Raw genomic sequence first — 25,655 nt, 5'->3', positions numbered from 1 at the left:
TGCCCCAAATATATGTACAGTACCCTGAGGTAGAACGTCTATCTATAGTAGATCCAGCCCAATCCGCATCGGTATAGACTTCCACTCCTCTCTGCTCATGTTTCTTGAAGAATAATCCTTTCCTTGGAGTACTCTTTAGGTACCTCAAGATCTTGTGTACAGTGAGGATTATATCATCCACATACACAATTAGGATTGCAACTTTCCCTTCTGAGAACTTCACAAATAATGTATGATCTGTCTGTCCTTGAGCGTAGCCTTAAATCTTACAGATTGGGAAAATTTTTCTAACCATGCTCTAGATAATTGTTTAAGTCCATATAATGATTTTCTTAACTTACACACCCGTGTGCCAAATTTTTCATCAAAACCCAAAGGAGGATCCATGTAAACTTCTTCTTCTAGTTGACTATTTAGAAATGCATTTTTTACATCTAGTTGCTGAAGCGGCCAATCTAAATTCATAGCAATGGAAAGCAAAACTCGTACTGAATTAAGTTTAGCAACTGGTGCGAAGGTCTCTGAGTAGTTAATGCCATAGGTTTGATTAAACACCTTTGCTACCATCCTCGCCTTATATCGTTCTAGAGTGCCATCTGCATTATACTTGACTGTAAATACCTACTTACAGCCCACAGTTTTCTTCCCTTCTGGTAAATCCACAACATCGCAAGTCTCATTCTTGTCCAGAGCCCTCATTTCCTCCAGAATTGCTTTCCTCCATTCAGGAACAATTAAAGCATCCTGCACGGTTCTAGGAATTTCTATGGTAGAAAGTTGAGTTGTGAAAGCACGAAATAAAGGTGATAGTTCATCATAAGACACAAAATTGGACATAGGATGTTTAGTACATGACCAAACACCTTTCCTAAGAGCAATTGGAATGTTCAATGACTCATCAGATTTAGAAGTAGGTATTGGAGATGATTTACCTGAAATTTTCCTTGGGTTAGGCTCATGGAAAAGCTTCAGAGAAGTATCCTCTTTTCTTTAAAATTTTTTCTTTCTTGCATTGACACGAAGCCCATTTTATTTTTCTCTTGGTTTCGCACATATCTCTGTTTCCAATTGATTTAGTAATGGCATTGAGGCAGATTTTTCACAAGTTCCACTATTTAATGTTTCTGAATCCAAATTGCTTTCTGAAGGATATTCTACAGGTAACTGTCCTAAATCTGGACTGGAATCTTGTTACCCAACTAGTTTAGGCTCAGGTGCAAGTTATTTTGGCAGCCCTGTATGTGCATTTGTGTTCAAAACAGGCCCAAAATTGGTTCTGTCAGTTTCTGTGCTTCCTAAGGTAGGGGAGATAGTTGGAAATGAATCAAGATCTGTATGATAAAAAATATATATATTTAAAGGCATCTTCACTTTCACTCTTTTCCCGAAGATGATCTTTCTCAAAATACTTTTGTGTTTCCAAAAAAGTCACTTCCATGGTAACAAAAACTTTCCTTGAAACAGGATAAAAACATTTGTATCCCTTTTTGAGTTGGTAAATAACCAATAAAAAACACATTTTTTGGCTCATGGATCAAACTTTTCACAATTGTGATTGTGAACGTAGACAAAAGCTCTGCATCCGAAGATTTTTAATGGGATAGTATTGACTAGCCGTGATGCTGGAAAACATTTGTTAAAAATATCTATCAGTGTTTGAAATTTTAAAATTCTTGAAGGCATCCTATTAATTAAAAAAGTTGATGTAAATAAAGCTTCTCCCCATAAATAATTTGGCACATTAGTTGTAAATAGTAGTGCTCTATCAATTTCCAAGAGATGCCTATTTTTCCTTTTTGCCACTCCATTCTATTGTGGAGTGTCAACAAAAGAGCTTTGACTCACAATTCCATGTTCAGCAAAATATTATCCCAAAATTTTATTGAAGTATTCTTTCCCATTATCACTTCGAAAATTTCTAATGTTTGTCTGAAATCGAGTTTTTACCATATTATGAAAATCTTTAAAAACTTGTTCAACATCATATTTTTCCTTTAGCAGGTATACCCAAGTTGTCCTAGTGTGATCATCAATAAAAGTTATAAACCATTTCTTTCCAGTTAATGTAGCAACCCGAAAAGGCCTCCAAACATCACTATGAATCATGGCAAATGGTTCATGGCAAATGGTTCAGATGATTTATATGGTCTTACAGGAAAAGAAGGACGATGATGTTTAGCCACTTCACAAATTTCACAATGAAATGAAGATGAATCTTTATTGATAAACAGATTTGGAAACAAAATTTTTAAATATTGAAAACTCGTCTTTTCAAGGTCGAGCCATCTTCAAAGAAGTAGAGTCCCCCACTTTGTTTAGCATTGCCAATCGTCTTTCCCAAGGCCAATTCTTGAAAGTCACAATGAGAAGGGAAAAACTGAGCTCGACATTGTAGGTCACGAGTTAATTTACTGATAGATAAGAGATGATAAGACAAATTAGGGACATGAAGGACACTTTAAGCGTCATAGATGGTGAAATTGTTACTGAACCTTTTCCAGCTATTGCTGAAAGAGATCCATTAGCAACTTTTATTTTCTGGTTGCCTGCACATGGATTATATGACACAAACAATTGTGAAAATCCTATCATGTAGTCTGTTGCACCTGAGTCAATTATCCAGGAATGACTAGAGTTTGGATTAACACTAACAAAAGCAGTGGACAGGTAAATACCTTTTTGGGCTAAGGAACATGAAGGAGAAGAATTTACTGATATATTCGAGAATTGAAGAAGTCTGCATAGATTTCCTAATTGTTCCTTTGTGAAGTGCAGATTTTCTGCAGAAAATTGAGAACCGTGATCTCCGTTTGAGACTTGAAATGCACGGCCATCTGCTTTGCTTTTCCAGTTTGGTGGCTTTCCGTTCAAATTCCAATAGTTTCATGTGAATGCCCAGTTCTCTTGCAGTGTTCACACCAAGATTTTTCTCCTTTGCTTTGCTTTCTCCTGTCTCCATCAAAATCGAGACCCTTACCCTTGGACTCCAGTGCTAAATTTTCAATGTCAGACACATTCTCAGGCTTGTTCATCATAACTCTTTGACGGGCCTCTCCTCTCCGAACTTTTAAGAAAACCTCTCGTATATTTGGCAACGGATTTTTGCTAAGAATTCTCCCTCTCACATCATCCAGCTCTCGATTCAAGCCAGCTAGGAACATGTACACCCGTTCATCTTCTTCTCTTTTCAAGTGGCGTGCACTATCCTCAGGATTTTCCCACTCCTCATCATAACGTTGGTCTAACTCCTGCCATAGTGTTACCTTCTCATTATAATATGCAATCACCTCTCTATTCCTCTGTTTTACTTGCCAAAGGCGAGTTTTCAGGTTAAAAATTTGAGAAGGATTTTCCAGGTTAGAATAGGTATCCCAGACAGCTTCCCAAACCTCCTTGACTCTAGGAATAAACAAGAATGGTTTCCCTATAGAAAGTTCCATTAAGTTTATGAGCTATGCAATAATCATGGAGTTTTTAGATCCCAATGCCTTAAGATTGGGGATCATCATCTACTGGTTTTTTTTATTTCACCAGTCAAGTGACCACGTTTACCTTTCCCATCAATAACAAGCTTCACGGTCTGTGCCCATTCCAGGTAGTTCCTGCCATTTAATTTATGGGCTGTTAACTGAAGGGAGTTATTGACTGTAGTGCCTGAATTGTCTGCTCCAATGACAGACGAAGGAGGAGCACTCTCAGCAGAATCTCCTGATATGCTCGGGTTTCTATTTGCTCCGATCATGGCAGTCTTAGTCATTGTGAACTTTGATCAGACCAAGAGCTCTGATACCATGAAAGTTATAGAGAAAACAACTCTTTTTTTTATCATTTTTCACATAATATCAAAGAATTTACAGATGAATAAATAGCTGAAAAATGCCTGAGATTTAGCCACAATTATCTCAAACCATTCAGGATAATTGCAAGAAAACAAATCTAATCTAAATTAAGCATAAAACTAGGAACTAAATTAATCTATCTTAATCTACAAATTTAAATACCAAATCCTAATTAACAGATAATAATCCTAACTAACAGATAACTTTTTGTTCCTCTACAAAAAGGCATGTGTGCGAACACCTTAAGAACCTGAAATAGGGACTTCTAATTTTAGCGACCTTGAGATTTTTATTATTATTATTTGTTTTTTAGCTTCTGCCATGTCCTAGTATATTTCATCAACAATGATGTATTTCTGAACCTTCTGTGCGCGAGTACAGTGCTCCAACAAAATGTCCACACTGCCCTCATGTATTTCGGCACTTTAGCTGGTGGAACAAAGTGAGTTGCTAATTCTATAGTCATTATTCTTTCGTTTTCCAATTATTTTCTAGTGTAGCTATTGTGTGGAGATAATAAGGCTGCGATGTCTTCTTCTTTTTTTCCCTCAGTATATTTCTACACCAGTAGAAAAACATGGAAATACTGGGACTGGTAGGGATTCTATGATTCTGTTGAAACACAGAATTTTGAAACGCATAATGTTGAGACGTACCAAAGAAGGGAGGTCAGCTGAATTGCGAATTCATCCTAAAACTGTAAGTTTTTTAAGGCTATACAATTAAAGTTTAACGGTGAATCTATTCAAAAGTGTGTTCTACTTAGTTGATTTCTTAATTGTATTTCAGGTTATTGAAAGATGGCTAATATTGGATGAAACTGAAGAACTTTATTATAAAATGGCATACAAGGAGTGCCTAACACTATTAAATAGGTATGTCATCAACTATTCACCTTTGTTCTTGATGTAGTACATCACAACTACAATTAATAGTTTCACCTTATCTAAGAGTTTATTTTTTCTAGTTTTCTTGTATAGTTGTGATAGGATTTTTTTTTATCTTTTATTTGATTAGGATTATAGGTTTAATTAGTTTCAATTTTCTAATAGTATTAGAAGTAGGAAATAATCTTGCTTATAAATATAGAGGTATTGTACACTTTTTCATTACATCAATTTGTTGAAGATCTCGGAATATGGATGCAGTTTTGATGATTTATTTGTTACCTTATGTACCGGTTTCGTTATACAGAACATATATATTTTTCCTTATTTTTAGATTTAGCATATATTTGAATTTGGTAGGTATTCTAGTCCTGTAAAAGGCTATACTCGGCAGAGGCTAATGTATCAATTGAGTTCTTGTTTTTTGTGGTCTTTTCATTCCATTACTCTCCTTGGTTTTGTGGTAACAGAGCCGAGGGTCACTTGAATAGTGGAATGGAAAAATTGGCCATGATTGGTGCACGCAGAGAAGAGGATTCGAGGACCTCCACAGCAACCTCGGAACCTATCTCTACAAGTGCACCCATTACATCTAATTATCTTCCCATGACTACCCTCTCTGAAAACACTTCTCTCCAACTTACTACTACTCAGCTAAATAGCAAGAATTTTCTCCAGTGGTCTAGATCTGTCCTTATGGTTATACGTGGTCGTTGACGCCTTGGGTATGTGACTAGAACTGCAATAAAGCCAGATGAAAGTGATCCAGCCTATGCAACTTGGGATGCATAGAATTCCATGGTTTCGGCTTGTATTGTGAATTCAATCGAGGAAGAAATTAGAGAATCCTATCTATAATATTCTACTGCAAAGGAGCTTTGGGATGCACTCACCGTTGCCTTCTCGGACTTGGAGAATTCTGCCCAATTGTTTGAGCTTCGAAACAAGGCAAGAAATTTACGGCAAGGAGAACTCAATGTCACATAGTATTATAATTCCCTGCAACGGCTGTGGCGAGAGATTGACATGTTTGTCCAGATAAAATTGGACACAGCCAAGGATGCTAAAAAGTACAAGAAACAAGTGGAGAAGGAAAGAATTTATGATTTCTTGACTAGTTTAGTTCCGGAATTGGATGAGGTTCAAGGCAAACTACTAGGCATCAAACCAACTCTGACAATTGATGAGATTTTTGCTGAAGTACGCTATGAAGCCAGCCAGAAACGTTTAATACTTGGAGACTCCAAGCATCCTTCATTGAAGAACTCGGCACTAGTTGCTCGTGGACAAGATTAGCCCGTGTGACCAAGAAAAATAATGGCTTGTGGTGCGAGCACTGCAAGAGGACCAACCACTCCATAGACCGGTATTGGGTCCTACATGGGAGACCGCCGAACAAGAAGCAGGCGGAATGATGGGAGGCCAACTCAGCTTCACCAAGAGGAAAATCCGACGTGCTCCTCTGGTTTCCAGAGCACCGAAGAACCGCCACCAGCAGCTGCCCAATCCAATAATATCTCTCTCTCACTGACCAAGGTGCAACTCGAGTAATTATACAGACTTATCACTCCTGTAGTACCACCCTTTGACTTATTGGCTGAAAAAGGTAACTATATGTCGGCATTGACGAGCAGGAACAATGTTCAATAGTGGGTTATTGACTCGGGTGCCACGGACCATATGACAGGCTATGAAAAATTGTTCATTCTTACTTACCCCGGCCTGGACAATTTAAAGTAAAAATAGCTGATGGTTCACTCTCACTAGTTGTCGAAATTGGAATTATTAGACTCATTCCATATATTGAATTGAAATTTGTTTTACATGTTCCGAACCTTTCTTGCAATCTTCTCTTTATTAGTAAAGTAACTAAAAATTTGCATTGCAGTGTCAACTTTACTGAATCACTGTGTATTTTCAGGATCTGACTTCGGGGAAGAGGATTGGCAATGCTAAGGAATGTGGGAGACTATTATTTTCTGGAAGATGCCTATTGGAATAGACAAGCTCAAACTACAAGCTGTGAATCTATCCCTAGAGAACAAGACATAATGTTGTGGCATCGTCGTTTATGTCATCCTATTTTTTCATATCTTAAACATTTATTATCATCATTGTAATAGGGACTACTAGTAATTTGCAATGAGTAGAAGAAGAAAAATAAATGACAGACAAGAGCCTTGTGTTGATTGAACGAAAAAAAGGTTACAAAAAATATAGAAACTGTTCCAGCTTTTCGAGAGGGCCATCTCTTCTAAATCTTATTGATGCAGGATAAGGGATGATTCCTGCAGAATAATTAGAAATAGCAAAATAGCACAACTAGCAAGTAGAATTCCAGCGAGAAGAAGAAGAAGGCAGCAAGAAGGGGGAAAGGGCCAGAGAGAAAGGGGGGAGAAAACCAGAGAAGAAGTAGAAATCAGGGGAAAGGGGAGAAGGAGGAAGCGATAGGCAACAACCTAAACATTCTATTCTTTAATTCATCAATTCATCAACTGTCTCAAATACGCAACAAAACAGAAATAAATAACAAAACAAAAACCCTAAAGAGAAGGGGTTGGGCCAAACCCGCTAAACAAGCCCAATAACAGAAATATAAATAATAATCCAAATAGAATATAACTAATAGTCCAAATAGAAAATAAATAGTAAATGAAAGAAAATAAATAGTAAATGGATGTCCGCATCAACTCTCCCGGGGTGGGAGAAAAACTCGACCCCGTCGAGTGGATAAATCAAAATGTTGCAATGAATCTGATGCTAAAGGCTCCAAGTCATGCCATGGGGGACGATCTTTCTGACGAACCAAATATCGAAATTTCACAAATGATGACGATGCCAATTGCAAATTACTCGCAAAAACATGAGCTGACCAAGATAACTTAGGCGAATGAGAATTTTGCTGACTCTTATAAAGCTCCAATGAATTTGGCTCACGCCGCTGAAGTCTCTCTTTGGGAATCCATGTACCGTCAGAATCAAGTCGATCCATCCAACGATTAAGAAAATACTGAATCTCTCTATCATTGGTCAACACAAGCTGTTCATCCAAAATAACATCAATTTTATTTTTGTGTGCTGTGATAGGTGGGATTGAAGCAGACATGGCAAAAGATTCAGTGTGAGAATTCTCATGTGAGAGGAGAAACGGGTCATCAGAGGGGCTAAAATAGCCGTTGTAAGCATCGAAGTCCGTAACAAATAAAATAGGGTGGTGGTCATAATGTGATAAAAGGTCATTGACATAGGCATTTTGACCAATACGCTTTGAAATTTTAAAAAGACCAGCATTACAAGCTTGCAATATAACATAATCCCCAATATTAAATTCAAAGTATTGTTTATGCCAATCAACTTGAGGTTTATATAATGCTTTACTTGCTTCAAATTGTTTATTGATCTCAATATGCAAGCTATGAAAATGTGATACAATTACCTCAACTGACATAGACACACAAGCATGTGGGTGCATGGGAATAAGGTTTAGAGATTTCAAAGGTTCACAACCAAGAATAACTTCAAAGGGTTTTAGATCTAAAGACCAGTTCACAGGATCGTTATATGCAATTTGAACAATTGGAGGGATCAAGTCCCAATTTTCAAGATTTTTCTGGACTAGAGACTGTAATAAATTATTAGGATTTTGGTTAGCACTTCTGTTTTGACCATCAATTTGAGGTTGGTCAGTGGTGGATAATTTTGCCTTAGTATTAACCTTAGGCGACTGGATTTTCCAAGGGTAACTAGTGACATCGTCAAGCTCTTTAACTTGGGTAAGGGTATGACATATAACATGTGATCGAAAATTGTCAAAGATAAGGGGTATAGTATCCAAAGTCTTGGGAAGAGTCTGGATTCCACCTAAGGAAGTGTCCTCACTATCATCCAAGTCATCAAAATCTTCAAGTTTAGGTTTATAGACTAGATCTTCCAACGGCTCCTCTACTACATTCTTTCGTTCTTCCATGACTAAGGTTCGATTAGGACATTTAGAAGAAATGTGACCAAAGTCTTTACAGTTGACGCACAACAAGTGAGAAGAAGACCTTGGAGTTTCAGAAATTCTACCCTGATTTTTCAAGATTGGAGAACCATTAGAAGGGGGAAGTCCTAGAAGGGACTTAACGGAAGAAGGTGGAGCCAATGAAGCCAAATAATGATTATAAAAAATTTTACCATTATTTTTCAAAATTGGAGGAATATCAGACGGGGGAGGTCCTAGAAGGGACTTAACGGGAGGAAGTGGAGTCAGTGACACCGAAGGATGATTGTCAATATGCTTTCTACTTGGAGAAGAAGATCTTGGACTATCACGACCTTTACAATTATTTTTCCAAATAGGAGGAACATTAGACGGAGAAGGTTTTATGATAGACTTATGATGAGGCGACGCTAATGAGATGGGTGAACGACGATGACCACGCTTTTCATATGGAGTACTAATAATCAACTCATAATCTCGAGTTAAAGAGTAAGCGTGATTAAGAGTAGTGACACCTCGAAGGAAAAGCTCGCGCTTAAGATCATCTCTCAGACCTTGGCTAAACCTACTCAAAGTCGTGCTCTCATCCTCAATTAAATGACATTTGGTTCGAAATTCCTCAAATTGTGCGATATTCTCAGTCACTAATTGATTTCCTTGTTTAAGGGCATTCCATTGAGTAAGAATTTCAAAATTTTCTCGTTCTCGCTCACGAATTTGATCCCTATTCCTATCACTATCCTTACAATCGGGTCGAAAGTATTTTTGATTACCTTGTCGACGATGTTGTCTTTATGAGACACCTTAGAATTATCAACTTCAATTGAATGAGGGATGTGTTTAAAATTTTTCAAACTAACAGATAGGGTCTTACTCTCCTCAAGAGTGGCGGTCATTTGAGTTTGAATAGCCGCTATTTGTAGGGTGAGTGCATCGAATTGTGAGGGGTTCATATTTAAGGTATTAGAGTTAGAAGTGACAAGATGACCAATATGTAACTACATGCACTATAATAGCAACTTAATGACATGCAATAGAGAGATCAACGAACAAAAAGTGCAAGTAATGGAAAATGAAAATTTTAGCTATTTCTTTTTTTTTAATTTAAATTTTGGGATTAAAATTATATACAACAAGCAAGTACTGCTGATATATATAAAATAATAAAGCAATGGTCAAATACTAGTCAAAACCTAATCACGTAAAATAAGCAGGTTAAAGTGAGATTTAACGAGGTCAATGGATCAATTACGTGAGTTTAGATAAAAATAGATCAGCAGCACCACAAAAATTTAATTGATGCAATTTCAAAATGAAACAGTAATATAAACCAACAATAAATAAAAGCAAGAACTTCCTTTTCGTTTGTCGAAATAGTCAAGCTAGATTAACCAGAATAAAAGATGTACCTGTAAATAATAGAAAAGATGTTTCTTCTCTTTTTTTTTTTCTTTTTCTTTTTTCACTTTTTTTTTTGGAAACTGCAGAAAATGATAAATAAAAAAAAAGAAAAAAAAAGAAATTTCGAGTGTGAACAGTAACGATTTTTTTTTTTTTTTGGTGAAACTGCTGAAAAATCTATAAAAAAAAAAAAAACTGAAATTCCTGGTGTAAACAGTGACTTCTTTTTTTTTTTTTGCCTAATCAACTAGAAAGAAAATTGAACAAGAAAACTGCTGCCTCATAACAATTTTTTTTTGTTTGTGCTGTTCCACAAGTTTTTGGGAAAAGGATAGGAAGAAAGTTTTGGATTGTAGATGAAAAATTACCCAAGTTTTGACTCTGATACCATTTTGATGCAGGATAAGGGATGATTCCTGCAGAATAATTAGAAATAGCAAAATAGCACAACTAGCAAGTAGAATTCCAGCGAGAAGAAGAAGAAGGCAGCAAGAAGGGGGAAAGAGTCGGAGAGAAAGGGGAGAGAAAACCAGAAAAGAAGTAGAAATCAGGGGAAAGGGGAGAAGGAGGAAGCCATAGGCAACAACCCAAGCATTCTATTCTTTAATTCATCAATTCATCAACTGTCTCAAATACGTAACAAAACAGAAATAAATAACAAAACAAAAACCCTAAAGAGAAGGGGTTGGGCCAAACCCGCTAAACAAGCCTAATAACAGAAATATAAATAATAATCCAAATAGAATATAACTAATAGTTCAAATAGAAAATAAATAGTAAATGAAAGAAAATAAATAGTAAATGGATGTCCGCATCACTTATTCTACGTACACAATTGCTTGCCTATCACTATTGGTTGCCACTCTATGTACAGATTTCTTTCTAACTACTTTCGCTTTCCCATTATACCCTTCCAACAGAATTTGTTATGGCTCCTTCCCTTCTCCAAGTTTTCTTGAGTCTTCTAGAATAGGTATACTTAACTGGGGCCTATCAATTACCCCTCCCAATTCAGACACCTTGTCCTAAAGGTGAAAGGAAGGAAGTTTTTGGTTAAAGAGATGGAATGGTTCCCAAGTAGCTTCCATAGTTGATAATCCCTTCCACTTAATCAGCACTTCCAAACTTTCAGATATTCCCTGCGACTCATTTCTGATTCCCAACACAGCTTCAGGTTCTACTAGTAACTCCCAGTCAGCTTCCAGATTCTATGGTACCTGGGTGGTTAAATGATGTTCCCCCACCGCCTTACGCAAGTGAGATACATGGAATACTGGATGGATTTGTGTTTCGGGCGGTAGATCAACTGATAAGCAACTTCCCAACTTTAGCTAGAATTTTAAAGGGTCCGTAGTATCGAGGGCAAGTTTTTCATTGATAGACGTGCCTAGGATTTACGGCGATAAGGATGCATCTTCAAGTAGACCATGTCCCCTGCATGCAATTCAATTGCCCTCCTATGTTTGTTAGCTCCCTTTTTCATCTTTTGTTGGGCCCGATGTAAATGGACCTTGAGTTCCTCCAATATTCTATCCCTTTCGACTAGTTGTTGGTCCAACGAAGAAACCATTGTTGTACCCTTTTCGAAACACAGTATGGGAGGAGGATCACGTCCACATAGGATGCAGAAGGGAGTGAGTTGTGCAGACACATGAAAGGAAGTGTTGTAAGAGAATTCAGCCCATGGTAGGTAGCAGACCCATTCTTTTGGCTGTGCAGAAGCAAAGCAGCGAAGATATGTTTCAACTCCTCCATTAAGCACCTCCGTTTGACCATCGGTTTGTGGATGGTAGGCGGAACTGTACCCTAACTTTATTCCATGGAGTCAGAATAGTTCAGACCAAAACTTGCTGAGAAACACCTTGTCTTTGTCTGAGATTATCGACTGGGTTATCCCGTGTAATCAAACCACCTCTCTGATAAAAATGGCTGCAATAGAAGTGGCCGTGAAAGGATGCTTGAGGCCTACAAAATGGGCATACTTACTTAAACGATCAACGACCACCAAAATTGTATCAAACTTTTCTGATTTAGGAAATCCTTCTATTGCTCTGGTACTGGAAGAGGCTGCAGCAGTCCTGCAGGCACAAGAGTAGAGTATTTATGCTGCTGGCAGGTTGTGCAAGCTGCTACATATAAGCGGATGTCCTTCTTCATGCCTACCCAATAAAATGTCTCTGCTATCCTCTTGTATGTTTTAACCCTCCATGCCCTCCTATTTTACTGTCGTGCCCTTCTTGCAGTGCCATCAATATAAAGGGAGAATCCTAGGACAGAGCAATCAGGCCCTTATATAGCAAAGCCCCACGAACTAGAGTGCATCCCGGATAAGTTGAGGAATTCGTCCTTGAAGTTGACATAATTTTTCCCTGTACCTGATCTTCCTTTACAGCTTCTATTACTTGTTCCATCTGGATGGTACTCGGTATGCTAAGAGCTATTAAATTAGCTGCTACATCTTCTAGGGACAGGGTGTTCACTGCCTTATTCTCCAATGCCGGTTTGTACTCAATGTCAAAATCAAAACCCAATAATTTGGTTAGCCATTTCTTATATTCGAAATTCACCAACCTCTGTTTGAGCATAAACTTGAGGCTTTTTTTATCTGTTCAGACTACAAACTGCCTCCCAAGCAAATAGTGTCTCCATTGCTGTACTGCCATACATTTGCCATTAATTCCCTTTCATTAATTGACTTATTTTAGGCCCTGGGTGGAAGGACCTGGCTGAAATCAGTTACAGGCCTTAGATTTTGCATTAAAACGGCTCCCAACCCGTGCCCGGAAGCATCGGTCTTGACTACAAAGGGTTACGAAAAATTTGGAAGAGCTAGAATTAGCACTGTCGTTACTGCCCTCTTTAATTCCATGAATGCTGCCTCGGCTGCTTCATTCCACCCAAAGCTATCTTTTTTTAACGGTTGAGTTAACGGGCATGCAATTTTCTCGTAGCCCTCCACAAAACGACGGTAGTACCAGTCAAACCTAGGAATCCCCGCAACTCCTTAAGTGATTTCTACCGTGGCTAATCTTTCATGACAGCCACCTTTAATTCATCTACCGCTACTCCTTTCTTTGAAATGATGTGCCCGAGATACTCTATCTCTGTCTGCCCGATTGAACATTTCTTCTTGTTCGCGAAGAGCTAGTTTTCTACTAGAATCTGTAGAACTTTTCGTAAATGATCTCTATACTCCATCTCTGTACAACTATAAACTAGAATGTCGTCAAAGAAGACTAACACATACTTCTGGAGTTGTTCTCTGAAGATAGAGTTCATCAAGGATTGGAAAGTGGTAGGTGCATTTGTTAAACCAAATGGCATGACGAGAAACTCAAAGTGTCCTTCATGAGTTCGAAAAGTGATTTTTGGAACATCCTCAGCCTTCACCCGAATTTGATGGTGAGATCGATTTTCGAGAACACAGTAGCTCCGTTCAATTCATCCAGTAATTCGTCAATAACAGGGACCGAAAACTTGTCAGGAGCAGTGACCTTGTTAGGGGCCAATAATCCACGCAAAATCGTCAGCTCCCATCTTTCTTTCTTACTAGTAGCACAGGGCTTGAAAATGGACTGGTATTATATTGAATAATTCCTGCAGCCATCATCTCCTGTACCAACCGTTCAATTTGGAAGTGTGGAGATCGGTAAGGCCTCACGCTTACGGGATTGGCCCCTGGTTTTAGGATGATAGCATGATCGTGACCTCTCCGTGGAGGTAGCTGCTTTGGATCCTTAAAGACTATTGAAAATTCCTCCAAAACCTCTGCAAGGATGATTGGTGGTTGAGGTGAAGAGCCGTTGAGTCGACCACAATATTTCCCAATTCCAATAACAGTCCTTCCCCTTGCTCCTTAAAGACTTTCCACATTGTTTTCAATGAGAACGAAGTTTTACTAATACTCAGCTCCCCTTGCAATGTTACTGTAGTCACTGAGTGGTTGAAGGTCATCGTCAAGGTGTCCCAGTCGACCTGCATTCCCAAAATAACATTAGAGCTGCCCAAATCAATGGGTAAGAAATCTTTCGCTATCGACAAGCCTGGCAACTTCAACGTTATGCCTCTGCATATGCCTTCCCCTTTTACAGTCAATCCAGTTCCCATGATTACTCCATAACTCTTAGTGAACGTTAAAGGAAATCTTAACTGTTGAACTAATTCTGCAGAGATAAAATTATGCGAAGCTCCACTATCGTTCAACACAACCACCTCTTTCTGGGCAAACATTCCCCTCAGTTTCATAGTACCTAGGGCAGTGAGACCTATTACGGAGTTGATGGGTAGTTCCACCGGCTGACCCATCCTTTTGACTTCATCCCTACCGGTAAATAGCTCGTCGACAGTCTCGCCCTCACCGGAATCCAGCTTGTAGCACTGCATCGTCTCTCCTAGCGCCTCGCTGGCCTTCTCGAATAACAAAAACCTACAGCTCCTTATTCCTACATTTGTGACCAATAATGAACTTGTCATCACACCTATATCACAACCCTTTCTCTTTTTGGCTTCGAGTTCAGCATCTGTAAGCCTCTTGAATGTAGATAGATTTTGGGAAGGTAATTAGGGCGTGGAATGAGAGACAATGGCACGGTGTTTCTATTTTGGGTATTAGTGGATTTGGGTTTTGATAAGGGATGCTCTTGGGTTTTACTGGGCTGTTGTTCCATGGGCTTTACTGGTTTATCAAATTCTAGTCCTCTACCATTTGGGCTACTTCCATTATCTGTTCCAAGCCCAGTGGTCTAAGTAGATGGACTTTAGCCCTAATATCAGGCCGCAATCCATTGAGAAAGTTACACTCCAATATCTAATCTGATACCTTCGTCAATGGCGATGCCAGGGTTTCAAATCGGTGGTACTCTATCGGAGAGATAGAAATTGTGCACAAAGCGGTCCTTCTTGTGACGGTCTAAATCTTCGTAATAACCTGATTTTCACTTCTTCCCAATTCTTCATTGGTCGGCGTTTTTCCTCCCATTTGAACCAGATCAGCCTTTCTCGTCGAAACACACAGCAGCGACATCCATCTTCTCTTCCTTCGTTAGGTTATTGGTGTGAAAATACCTCTTAACACGAAAAACCCACCCGTTGGAATTGGATCCTTCAAACACGGGCATTTCCTTCTTCCTTATAAGTGGCTCGATTCTCCAACCACCGCATGACCCTCCTCCATCGTTGTGACCAGCACTTGCCCTTGTTTGTGTTAAATTGGAGTCAATTGATGAACTCTCCATAACTGGGGCCTTTTCCTTACGGTCTTTCTCTTGATTTTCCTAGGCACGAAACAACATATCGAACTTTGCCAGCATCTTCGAGTTCATCATTTTAAATTCTGAACACAGCACTTCGAGCCCTTTTTGTAGTTCGTGATGATTGCTATCCACCCTTTGTTCCAACTCTCCAACTCGATCAGCACGAGTCATGGCTATATCCTGCTGAATGTGGATGCTTTGATACCAAATTAATAGGGACTACCAATAATTTGCAATGAGCAGAAGAAAAAAATAAATGACAGCAAGGAGGCTTGTATTGATTGAATGAAAAAAAAGGTTACAGAAGCTGTTCTAGCCTTCTGAGAGGGCCGTCTCTCCTAAATCTTATTCCACGTGCACAATTGCTTGCCTATCACCATTGGTTGCCAATCTATATATAGATTTCTTTCTAGCTACTTACCTTTTCCCATTATACCCTTCTAACGGAATTTGTTATGGCTCCTTCCCTTCTCCAGTCTTCTTTGAGTCTTCTAGAATAGGTATACTTAATTGGGGGCCTATCACATTGTTTTGCAATAAAGATATTTTTCATTGTGACATTTATCAATTGGCTAAACATTCTCGTTCTTCATTTCAGTCTCATCATTATAAATCCTCGTCACCTTTCACTTTGATACATTGCGATTTGTGGGAACCTTCTAGGATTAAGAGTATTTCAGGTAAACGTTGGTTCATAACTTTTACGGACTATCACACTAGAGTATGTTGGGTTTACCTCTTAAAAGATAAGTCCGAAAACTAAACAAACTTTTAATCTATGATTCAAACCCAGTTCGATGCAAAAATAAAAGTTTTTCGAACCGATAATGGGCGGGAGTGCTTCAATCAAGTATTGGGAAATTTTCTCAATGAAAAATGGATCATACATCAAAGTTTGTGTGTTACGACTCTCCAACAAAATGGAATTGCCGAAAGAAAAAATCGTCACCTCTTTGAAACTGCTAGAGCTCTTATGTTTACTCGTAGTGTTCTAAAAATTTTCTGGGGAGATGCGTTCTCACTGCATGCTACCTTATAAACAGAATGCCTACAAGGGTACACACCTTATCGACTCCATTAACAGTTCTGTCAAATGTATACCCCCAAATCCTATCAATACTTCCTATACCTTTAAAAGTGTTTGGTTGTACTGTCTTTACTCATATCCAAGATCATGAACGTACCAAGTTCGACCCTAAAGCTAGAAAATGTGTGTTTTTAAGATATTCTCCAACCCAAAAGGGTTACAAGTGTTATTCTCCGACTACTCATAAGTACCACATATCTATGGATGTTACTTTATTTGAATCTCTTCCCTATTTTCTCCAAAATTCCCCTAAAGGGGAAGAACACAATAATGATGGGCATTTTTGGGAAACTACACCACAGCTACCTATATCACCCATAGAAGAATCAGACTCTCCCATATTAAAAACAACTTCATCCACCAATTCACTTCCTGATGACCTACAACAAGTTGATCCACAACACACTGATTCCCTTGTACAACCAAGTCTAATGACACGGCGAGACAAACAGATTGCAATAACACTAGAGCAACGTGTTTATTCCAAGAGGAAAAACCCTGAGAAAGTGGAATATCTCACAGTTCAACAGCAGAACCATGAATCCGTTCTGAACTCAGGTGATTTGTCTATCCCACAAAATGACTCTACTAATGATTTGGATGTCCCAATTGCACTCAGAAAGAGTTAGATTTTGTACACAACATCCTATCTCCAACTTCATTGGATACACTCATCTATATAGATCAGTTTAGCTCTCGCTGTATATCTGTCGTTAATTGAGATACCAAAATCTATTTACGAAGCCCCGTCAATTCTGAAATGGGGAAAGGCAGTTGAGAAAGAAATGACAACCTTGAATAAGAATAGAACTTGGCAGATTGTGGAAAAACCAAAGGATAAGTCAACTGTTGGGTGCAGATGGGTTTAGTTAAATACAAGTCAGATGGATTGGTAGAATGCTATAAAGCCAGATTAATAGCAAGGGGATATTCTCAGACTTATGAGTTGACTACTAGGAAACCTTTACTCCCGTAGCAAAATTAAACACATTAAGGGTTTTTTTGTCACTAGCAGCAAATCTAGTTTGGAAACTTCGACAACTGGATGTCAAAAACACTTTTCTGAACAGTAACATGTAAGAAGTATATATGGAACTTCCACCTGGGTTTGATGAAGGCAAGGTACACTGGAAAAATCCGTATATGGGCTAAAACAATCTCCACGAGCATGGTTTGGTAGGTTCAAGAAAGTTGTATGTCAATAAGGATATAAGCAAGCCTAATCTGATCACACTGTGTTCTACAACAACTCGGACGTAAAAATTACCATCCTAATTGTTTATGTGGATGATATAGTTCTGATAGGTGATGACTATGAAAAAATTAAGAGGCTGAAGAAAGCTCTTCCAGCAGAGTTTGAGATCAAAGATTTAGGCCCTTTAAGATACTTTCTAGGCCTGGAGGTTGCAAGGAATAGAAATGGCATCTCCATTTCACAGAGAAAATATGTCTTGGATCTTTTAGAAAAAACAAATATGTTAGGAAATAAGCCAATGGATGTTCCTATAAATCCCAATCATAAACTAGGGGATTGTTTAGGAAGCACACCTATTGATAAGGGAAGATATAAGCGCCTAGTGGGTAAGCTCATTTACCTATCTCATACTACGCTTGACATTGCTTTTGCAGTTAGTGTTGTGAGCCAATTTATGCATGCTCCATTTACGGAGCATATGGAAGCTGTTTGTCAAATCTTGAGATATTTAAAAGGGACTCCTGGTCTTAGACTTTTTTCAAGAAAGAATTCTGAAAGATCTATTAAAACCTACACCGATGCTGATTGGGCAAGATCGGTAATGGACGAAAAATCTACAATCGGTTATTGTACCCTCGTGTGGGGAAATCTAGTCATTTGGAGAAGTAAGAAGTAACCAGTTGTGGCCAGGAGCAGCGCTGAAGCAGAATTTAGAGCTTTGATACATGGAATTTGTGAAATAATGTTGCTAAAGTTACTGTTGGATGAACTTGGTGTTCAGGGGAATAAGCCAATAAAAGTTTATTGTGATAACAAGGTAGCTAATGCAATGCCACACAATCTTGTTCATCATGACAGGACTAAACATATTGAAGTAAATAGACATTTTATCAAAGAGAAGATAGAAAATGGAACAATATACATGGTGTACTTGCCCTTATCAGAACACGCTGCAGACTTATTGACAAAAGGGTTGTTTAAACCCATGTTTGAAAAAATGGTGGACAAGCTGGGATTATTTAACTTGTATCATCCAGTTTGAGGGGGAGTGTTGAAGATCTCAGAATATGGATGTAGATTTGATGATTTATTTGTTACCTTATGTACCGGTTTCATTATAGACAACATATATATTTTTCCTTATTTGTAGATTTAGCATATATTTGAATTTGGTAGGTATTCTAGTCCTATAAAAGGTTGTACTCAGCTGAGGCTAATGTAAAAATTGAATTCTTGTTTTTTGTGGTCTTTCCATTCCATTACTCTCCTTGGTTTCACAATTATCATTCAATCAATACGAAGCAAGTTATTTTAATATATTTCTTATTTCAGTTCTTATTACAAGAATTATTAATGCTTCCCCATCAGTTCTTCTATCCACAATACGATGGTTAATTTCTTTTACATTCAACCATATCTTATTAATTATCAATCTCAGGTTGCAGTTCTCTCTATTGTTAGACTCATTGAAAGTACCCAACTTTGTTATTCCATTTGGCTTTTCTGTTTAATTTGTCCATGAAGTTCATAGACACCTCTTTTTTAGATATTGAAGGGTTCATTTGCCTATTTTTGTTTTTTTAAAGCTATATTTTTTCCATTATTATTGTTTTTTTTTTTTTTTTTTTTTTTTCTTTGTGAATGATGCTCTCCTCATTTTTAAAAGTCTTATATGGCTGGTATGTTCAGTTATTTGGCTTCGTTCTGCAGTCATTGAAAATTGAGACCTTAATATTGTGAAAGTTTTTTCAAGGAAAAAAAGTTGCTCAATTGCATATACATACTGGAGATTTGGGTTTTATTTTCTCATAATATCAGAATATTATTTTTGTAGTTCATTCTCGTTGTTGCACGATGAACTTTTCTATGTGCAGAGATGTTGAGGCTGGAACACCGATGAATGATATCCTATTCAATTACGTATTTGATCTTGTATTGCACCTACGGAAGGTTATGGGTTCTTCTGCTCCTTGAAAATTTGATATTTTTACATGTAACACATTGTTAAATGCATTCCTGGAATTTGTAATTTATACAAAAATGGAAGGAATGTTGGAAGCGCACACAAATATTTGTATAATTTTAAAATGATTAGGAATAATGTGATCTAGAAGCTCACAGTAAATTTACAGAAAATCTAATTTGTACACCCAATATCAGTATCTAAGATTTGTTATACCCAGATGACAACCCATTATCCAGTAATTTAAAAGATGTCTTTTGTTAACTCGAGTTCTTTCATTTGTTATCTACTACAGGTAGCCGACCACCCTTACTTTCAGATTTTTGCAACTGAAGAAAAGGGTACTGAACAATGTGGCTTGTGTGACGACCCCGTAGAAGGTCTTCGCGTAAGTTGTTACTTTATTCAATCATTTGGTATATTGTTTTTGGTCCTAAACCTGGTCGAGTAATCTACTCATTGTGTAAATTAATCTTTTTAGAATCTACCCAATTTCCCTTTGAAGATGCTTAATTATAATTGTCCTTAGAGGACCAAAAAACCTCTCTTATAACCTAATGGAGTCTATTCATATCCTATGTGCACGTGCATACTTGGCAAATAGACAATGACGAGAGATAAATATTCCACTTTTTGGATTTATGTGCCAATGGGTCTGTGCTTAACATATAGTTGAAGGAGAGAGTTCAGTTTCGTTAAATATTCAGATATTCGTTGCTCAATTTCCAGGTAATGATCATCTTTGAGTATTCTCTGAACTTTCTTAGATGCTGTCAAAAAAGTAACTAAAGAATCTGACATTAATTTAATTCATTTTTTCAGCTAGAATACACTTAATTTTAGTGTTGCATCAGAATTGTTTTATATGTATATCTGTAGTTTATCATGCAGTTAGTAGCTTACTGATATGGTTTGTTTTATCTGAGTACGGGTGTGCATTTTCCCGGATCATCACAAGTTTGTTTATCTGAGTAAGGGTGTGCATTCTCCCGAATCATCACAAGATCTTTTTCTGGCTTTATCACTTTTTTCATTCATTTCTCTAATACGTATTTTGTCATTGTTTCAGGTGATATCATGTGTACACATCTTCTGCAAATCTTGTTTGTCTTCACTGCCTTCCAGTTCCTGCCCTTTGTGTTCAAAACCACTTACTGTTGATTTCACTGGCAAGAAGAAAAGCGAAGCAAAGTCAAGTATTTTGGATAGAATTAAAATTGAAAATTTTCAGTCAAGCACCAAAATAGAAGCTTTGGTAAGTTAAAATTGAACCCCTCCCCCCTCCCCTCACTCACCCACCTACACAAAGCAAAAAACCCACAAAGGGGAAACTAAACTCTACTCTTCCTACGACTTCCAAGCCAAGCAAAAGAGATAGTCAATAGGTATCAAGGTGACAGGAGGAATTTAGTAATATAAACATAGTTATTATTTTTGACGACTTAAGGTAATCCTAGATGGAAAAAAAGAATAAAAAACAAAAAGGCGTTTTTGTGAATTTATTAGAAAATAATACCTATTTCTTTATTCTTTAGTCCCGTATTTGCTTATTCTGATCAGTAAATTAATATCAGAGGGAGGAAATCAGTGACATGTTTGAAAGGGATGGTTCTGCAAAGGGAATTGTCTTCAGCGAATTCTCATCATTTTTGGATCTTATTCATTTCGCTCTTAAGAGGGTACGACATGTGTGTTGTGTTTTGCTTTTACTTGTATAACAAGGAGAAAACTAGATTAACACGTTTCTTTGCAGTCAGGAGTGCTCTGTGTGCAAGTAGATGGGTATACGCCCAAACATGAGAGACCTGCTGCTATCAAAAAATTTAAAGAGGATCCTTCTTGCAGAATACTCCTTACGACCTTTAAAGTCGGAGGTGTTGGGCTCAATGTTACCGTGGCATCAAATGTATGGACTCATTGGTTTGTGGTTAACACCAAGAGAAATGCTTATTTTCAATTTTAGAAATCTGAAAATGAAGGTGTATCTGTGATTTTGACAAGCTTTATGCGGTTAACACTTTTAGCTTATACTGCTAGTCTTAATTATTGGTAGGTTTTCTTGATGGAGCCTAGCTGGAATCCTCTGGTCGAGCAGCAAGCTCAAGATAGAATACATCGAATAGGACAATACAAACCAACCAGGTGTGCATTTTCTGATATCTTTCTGATTAATGTTCTATCACGTAAGCCCTCTTAAGTGTTATATTTATCACTAGGATTGTGAGGTTTCTTTTTAAAGCTACAATTGAGGAAAGGCTTTTGGAGTTACAAGAGATGAAAAGAAAACTGTTTGAAGGGTAAGTTAGATTCTCTAAAGAGCTTTTAATGGTACTTTGTATTGTGCTCGAAAGGAAAGGTGTAATTTTCCTCTCCTCTTTGCCCAGTTTCTCATTTTTGTTTTTATTCCATTACAGGACTGTGGGTGACTGTTCAGAGAACCCAAGGAAATCAAGAGAGTCTGACTTGAGATTCATACTTCAATTATAACTTGGAAAGGGAGTATGTTCTTGAAACCTAGCTTAAGGTTGGTTTTGCATCATCAAGTGCTCAAAACTTTATTGTTTTCTGATATAACACGCTAGCTATTTTAGCTGAGAGGCCATATTTCTCATAAAAACTTGTCCTTTTGGCTGTGTTGTATTGATAACTCAATTCAACAAGTAGACGTAATTTTCTTGTTGAGGGTGAACAATTTAAATCCAGGCGTTTGATTTCTTGTTCCATTTTTCTTATTATAGTGCCATTGAAACTAAGTCCCTGTTTGGTTTAACTAAAAATCATATTTTAATAGATTTTGATAAAAATTGATAAAATGTGTAGTTAAAAAATTGTGAGTCTCATGAAATATATGGTTAAAATTAATTGTTAACTTTGACTTAGATTAAAATCTTGATTATAATCCCTACCAAACAGAGACTTAGTCTTTACAAATCTTTAAACCAAGGCATTTCCAGTTTTATAATGCATAATACTTAGTCTTCAGTCATCTGTCTTTGCCCTCAACACGTCGAAGGATTTCTTGAGAACTGTGCACGGTCCATTCTTTTTTCTTTGATGGATGGTCAAAACTTTATCTCAAATAATTAAACAATAAGATTATATTGGAGTGAATCCCAATATAAAAAGGGTTAGTTTCAACCACTCCTGTATGCATCATTTTCAGTTAGGACATGTTTGATATACAATATTATACTGGAATCATTCCCATTTTTTCTTTAATATTATCTAGCACTAGGCACCAACATTACTAAACGACCCATTATAGTCCTAATGATCATTGTTTATAAAGAAGATTCCAGCTCCATTTCAGGCATATGAGTTCCACTTGAAGCTAACCAGATTTGTAGGATACTGTGCTGAATTAGAACTGTAATGGTGTTTGACTAATGTGCCGCTCAAACAGTTTTAAATCCTGCACGTTTTATCTTTCAGATGATTTATGACGGTCAAGTGTAGAATTGATGTACATAAAATTTGCTATGCATAAAGGCTAAAGCACGTGCAGTGCATATGATTTTTGTTAAATATTTATACACTGAATGCAATTATTCTGACACGAATGGCTGACTTTTTCAAAGTAATCAAAGAGGTTGACATTGGTAATTAATTATATAGGAGTTTCACACATTATTCTCTCATGCGTAGTATATGTATGCAACTTGTCTGATGAGTTAAAGCAGAAAATACTCAATTTCCATTTCTCTGTCAGTCTTTTCTCGTTCATCTTGAAATAAATTTTCTTGTTTATCTTTCCTTTTCTATATTTCTTGAGGTCAGTTTCGCCATTTTCTTGACACATTATAGAAATTTGAAATATGGCCAAATTGAAAAGGTCATTCTTATTGTGTTTTGTATGCAGGTGATTTGGAATACATATGGAACACACTACGATGACAAGTATTGTCAAGATCCTCTCTTTGAATCCAGGCAAATTTGAAGAACTGATTGAACTGATCACACGAACGGCTGACTTTTTCAAAGTAATCAAAAAGGTTGACGTTGGCAATTAATTATATAGGAGTTCCACACATTATTCTCTCATCCGTAGTATACGTATGCAGCTTGTTTGATGAGTTACTCAATTTCCATTTCTCTGTCAATCTTTTCTTGTTGATCTTGAAATGAATTTTCTTGTTTATCTGTCCTTTTATATATTTCTTGAGGTCAGTTTCGCAATTTTCCTGACACATTATAGAAGTAGTAAGCATAGAAGCAAGAAGAAAATACCACCTGGGCCAAATTGAAAAGGTCATTCTTATTGTGTTTTGTATGCAGGTGCTTTGGAATACATATGGAACACACTATGATGACAAGTATTTTCAAGATCATCTCTTTGAATCCGCCAAATTTGAAGAACTGATTGATCTGTATGCTTTTCTACAATTCGATGGAGGAATTGTGTGCAAGATACCAACTGGTCAAGTTAAATATCCTTACATTCGTACATTGTGTAATAACTCGATACTATTGAACTTTAGTATGGAATGCCCACAAAAATTTCTTCCAAGTTAACATGATGCCGCTAGTTCATGGGATTGTGCACTTATAGTAATTTCTCGAATTCAATTCGTAATTTCTATGTAAACGATTTTTAACTAGATAAGACAAAAATTGTTGAATGTATTTTCTGCTTAGTTACAGTCCTTGGCTGGAAATATTGTTTTTTATTTTATTTTTCAATTTCCTCCCAACAAAATTGACAAAAGATTTCTTTTATAAGAACCTAGATTATTGACATTGATAAATACATGATTCTTTTGTAAGCCCCTATTTGGTGTCTATTAAAATTAGATTTTTAATAGAGTTTAATAAAAGTTCATGAATTTTATAGTTGAAAAGTTGTGTTCTCATGTTGGTAAAATTAATTGTTGACTTTAATTTCAAATTAAAATCAAATTTTCATCTCCAATGTTAGTGAGACCATGAAGATAAACTTTGTTCCTAAGAAATTTAAAAGGGAACATCTCACATAACGAAATTTTTATTGAACAACAGTGTTCTGTACATTTTTCTCATCGAACATGAGAAAAAGTATTACCGAAGAAAAAAATAACAAAAAATTTAGTATGAATAAGAACATCTTCAAGATACTCTTTAAACATGAGATGTTCCCTATTTTAAATAATCAACCCTTAAAATCATGCTTCAAGAAACTTTTTCAATTAATATTTTAATTTAGATCTCTCTCTCTCTCTATAATTAAATGCATTCAAAGTATTTCAATTTTAAATGTAAAATAATAATATAATAATCTAGAGAAAAACTAATTAAAATAAAAGATGGAAAAAAATAATAAATATTTTCTTAGAGTAATAAAATTAAATGTTAAATATAAAGAGCCTGTTGGAATACTTCAAAATTTTTATTCTCTAAATTCATAGATACTCTTTAAATGATAGAATATGTTATTTATCTCCTGGAGATGGGAATTTCTACTTCAATGCCGATTTCTTGCATTGTCTTTCTGCGTTGGGAACACTTTAGCTTTGCAGACGGGGGCGAAAAGAGAAAATCGAGAAAGCCACTTCTTTATGCAAATATTCATCTCCACACACAAGACTTCCACTTTCTCATTTTCTTCATATTGATGTTAATAAAATTTCTTATTTTCAAGTGCCGTCGAGAAACCAAGTAGGCCACAACTGTACGCAAAGAGCACCTGATTAATTGCATCAAGTACGACCTTGCCGCAATCCATCTTCTATTCTCGTGAGAGATTAAAAACGTACATCTTCTGCGTTTTATAAGCACGGATTGGTACCAAATAAGGCAATAAAACCAAGAATTTTGCTACATCCCCTCTGTGGAGGGTGGCAGTGCATTCATATAATTTCAAGATTTAAAATATATGGTGTATATGATATCACATAGTAAACTATGAGGTAATGTCCATGTAACCAATCCTTGTCCTTGTCCCAGTTGATAAGTAAAAAAATAGAGTTTTGCTTAGTGTACACCGGGGTGCCTCACAAGAGAGGGGATGCCGAATAAAAAAAGAGTGGACTCCCCTATTGTGTGGGGGATAGTTGGCACTCAGCAAAACCCAAAA

The 25,655-nt window shown here is 36.9% G+C and overlaps 1 protein-coding gene across 3 annotated transcripts in view; it reads left to right on the top strand.

The window, feature by feature from the left end:
* Positions 1-24,246, top strand: part of LOC111393448 (DNA repair protein RAD16-like) — a 31,542-nt gene extending 7,296 nt beyond the window's left edge. Inside the window, exons 4-16 of one of the 3 annotated variants that reach the window (XR_002702420.1) lie at positions 4,221-4,281; positions 4,392-4,538; positions 4,629-4,714; positions 19,518-19,593; positions 19,902-19,994; positions 20,676-20,861; positions 21,181-21,285; positions 21,360-21,512; positions 21,660-21,748; positions 21,823-21,903; positions 22,021-22,130; positions 23,466-23,586; positions 23,882-24,246. Coding sequence is in view for 1 of the 3 variants with exons in the window: in XM_023018981.1 (XP_022874749.1) it covers positions 4,221-4,281; positions 4,392-4,538; positions 4,629-4,714; positions 19,518-19,593; positions 19,902-19,994; positions 20,676-20,861; positions 21,181-21,285; positions 21,360-21,512; positions 21,660-21,748; positions 21,823-21,903; positions 22,021-22,093 (1,150 nt within the window). In the remaining 2 variants the exon portion in view is untranslated. Of the gene's footprint in view, positions 1-4,220; positions 4,282-4,391; positions 4,539-4,628; positions 4,715-19,517; positions 19,594-19,901; positions 19,995-20,675; positions 20,862-21,180; positions 21,286-21,359; positions 21,513-21,659; positions 21,749-21,822; positions 21,904-22,020; positions 22,131-23,465; positions 23,599-23,881 lie in introns of all 3 variants that reach the window. The other 2 variants (XR_002702419.1, XM_023018981.1) reach the window with 2 other exon arrangements.
* Positions 24,247-25,655: the final 1,409 nt, after the last annotated feature.

Source organism: Olea europaea, chromosome 4 (genome assembly GCF_002742605.1).
Source record: "Olea europaea var. sylvestris chromosome 4, O_europaea_v1, whole genome shotgun sequence".
Classification (NCBI taxonomy): domain Eukaryota; kingdom Viridiplantae; phylum Streptophyta; class Magnoliopsida; order Lamiales; family Oleaceae; genus Olea; species Olea europaea.
The sequence above is the reverse complement of the archived record's forward strand: the minus strand, read 5'-3'. Positions and strand labels throughout refer to the sequence as shown.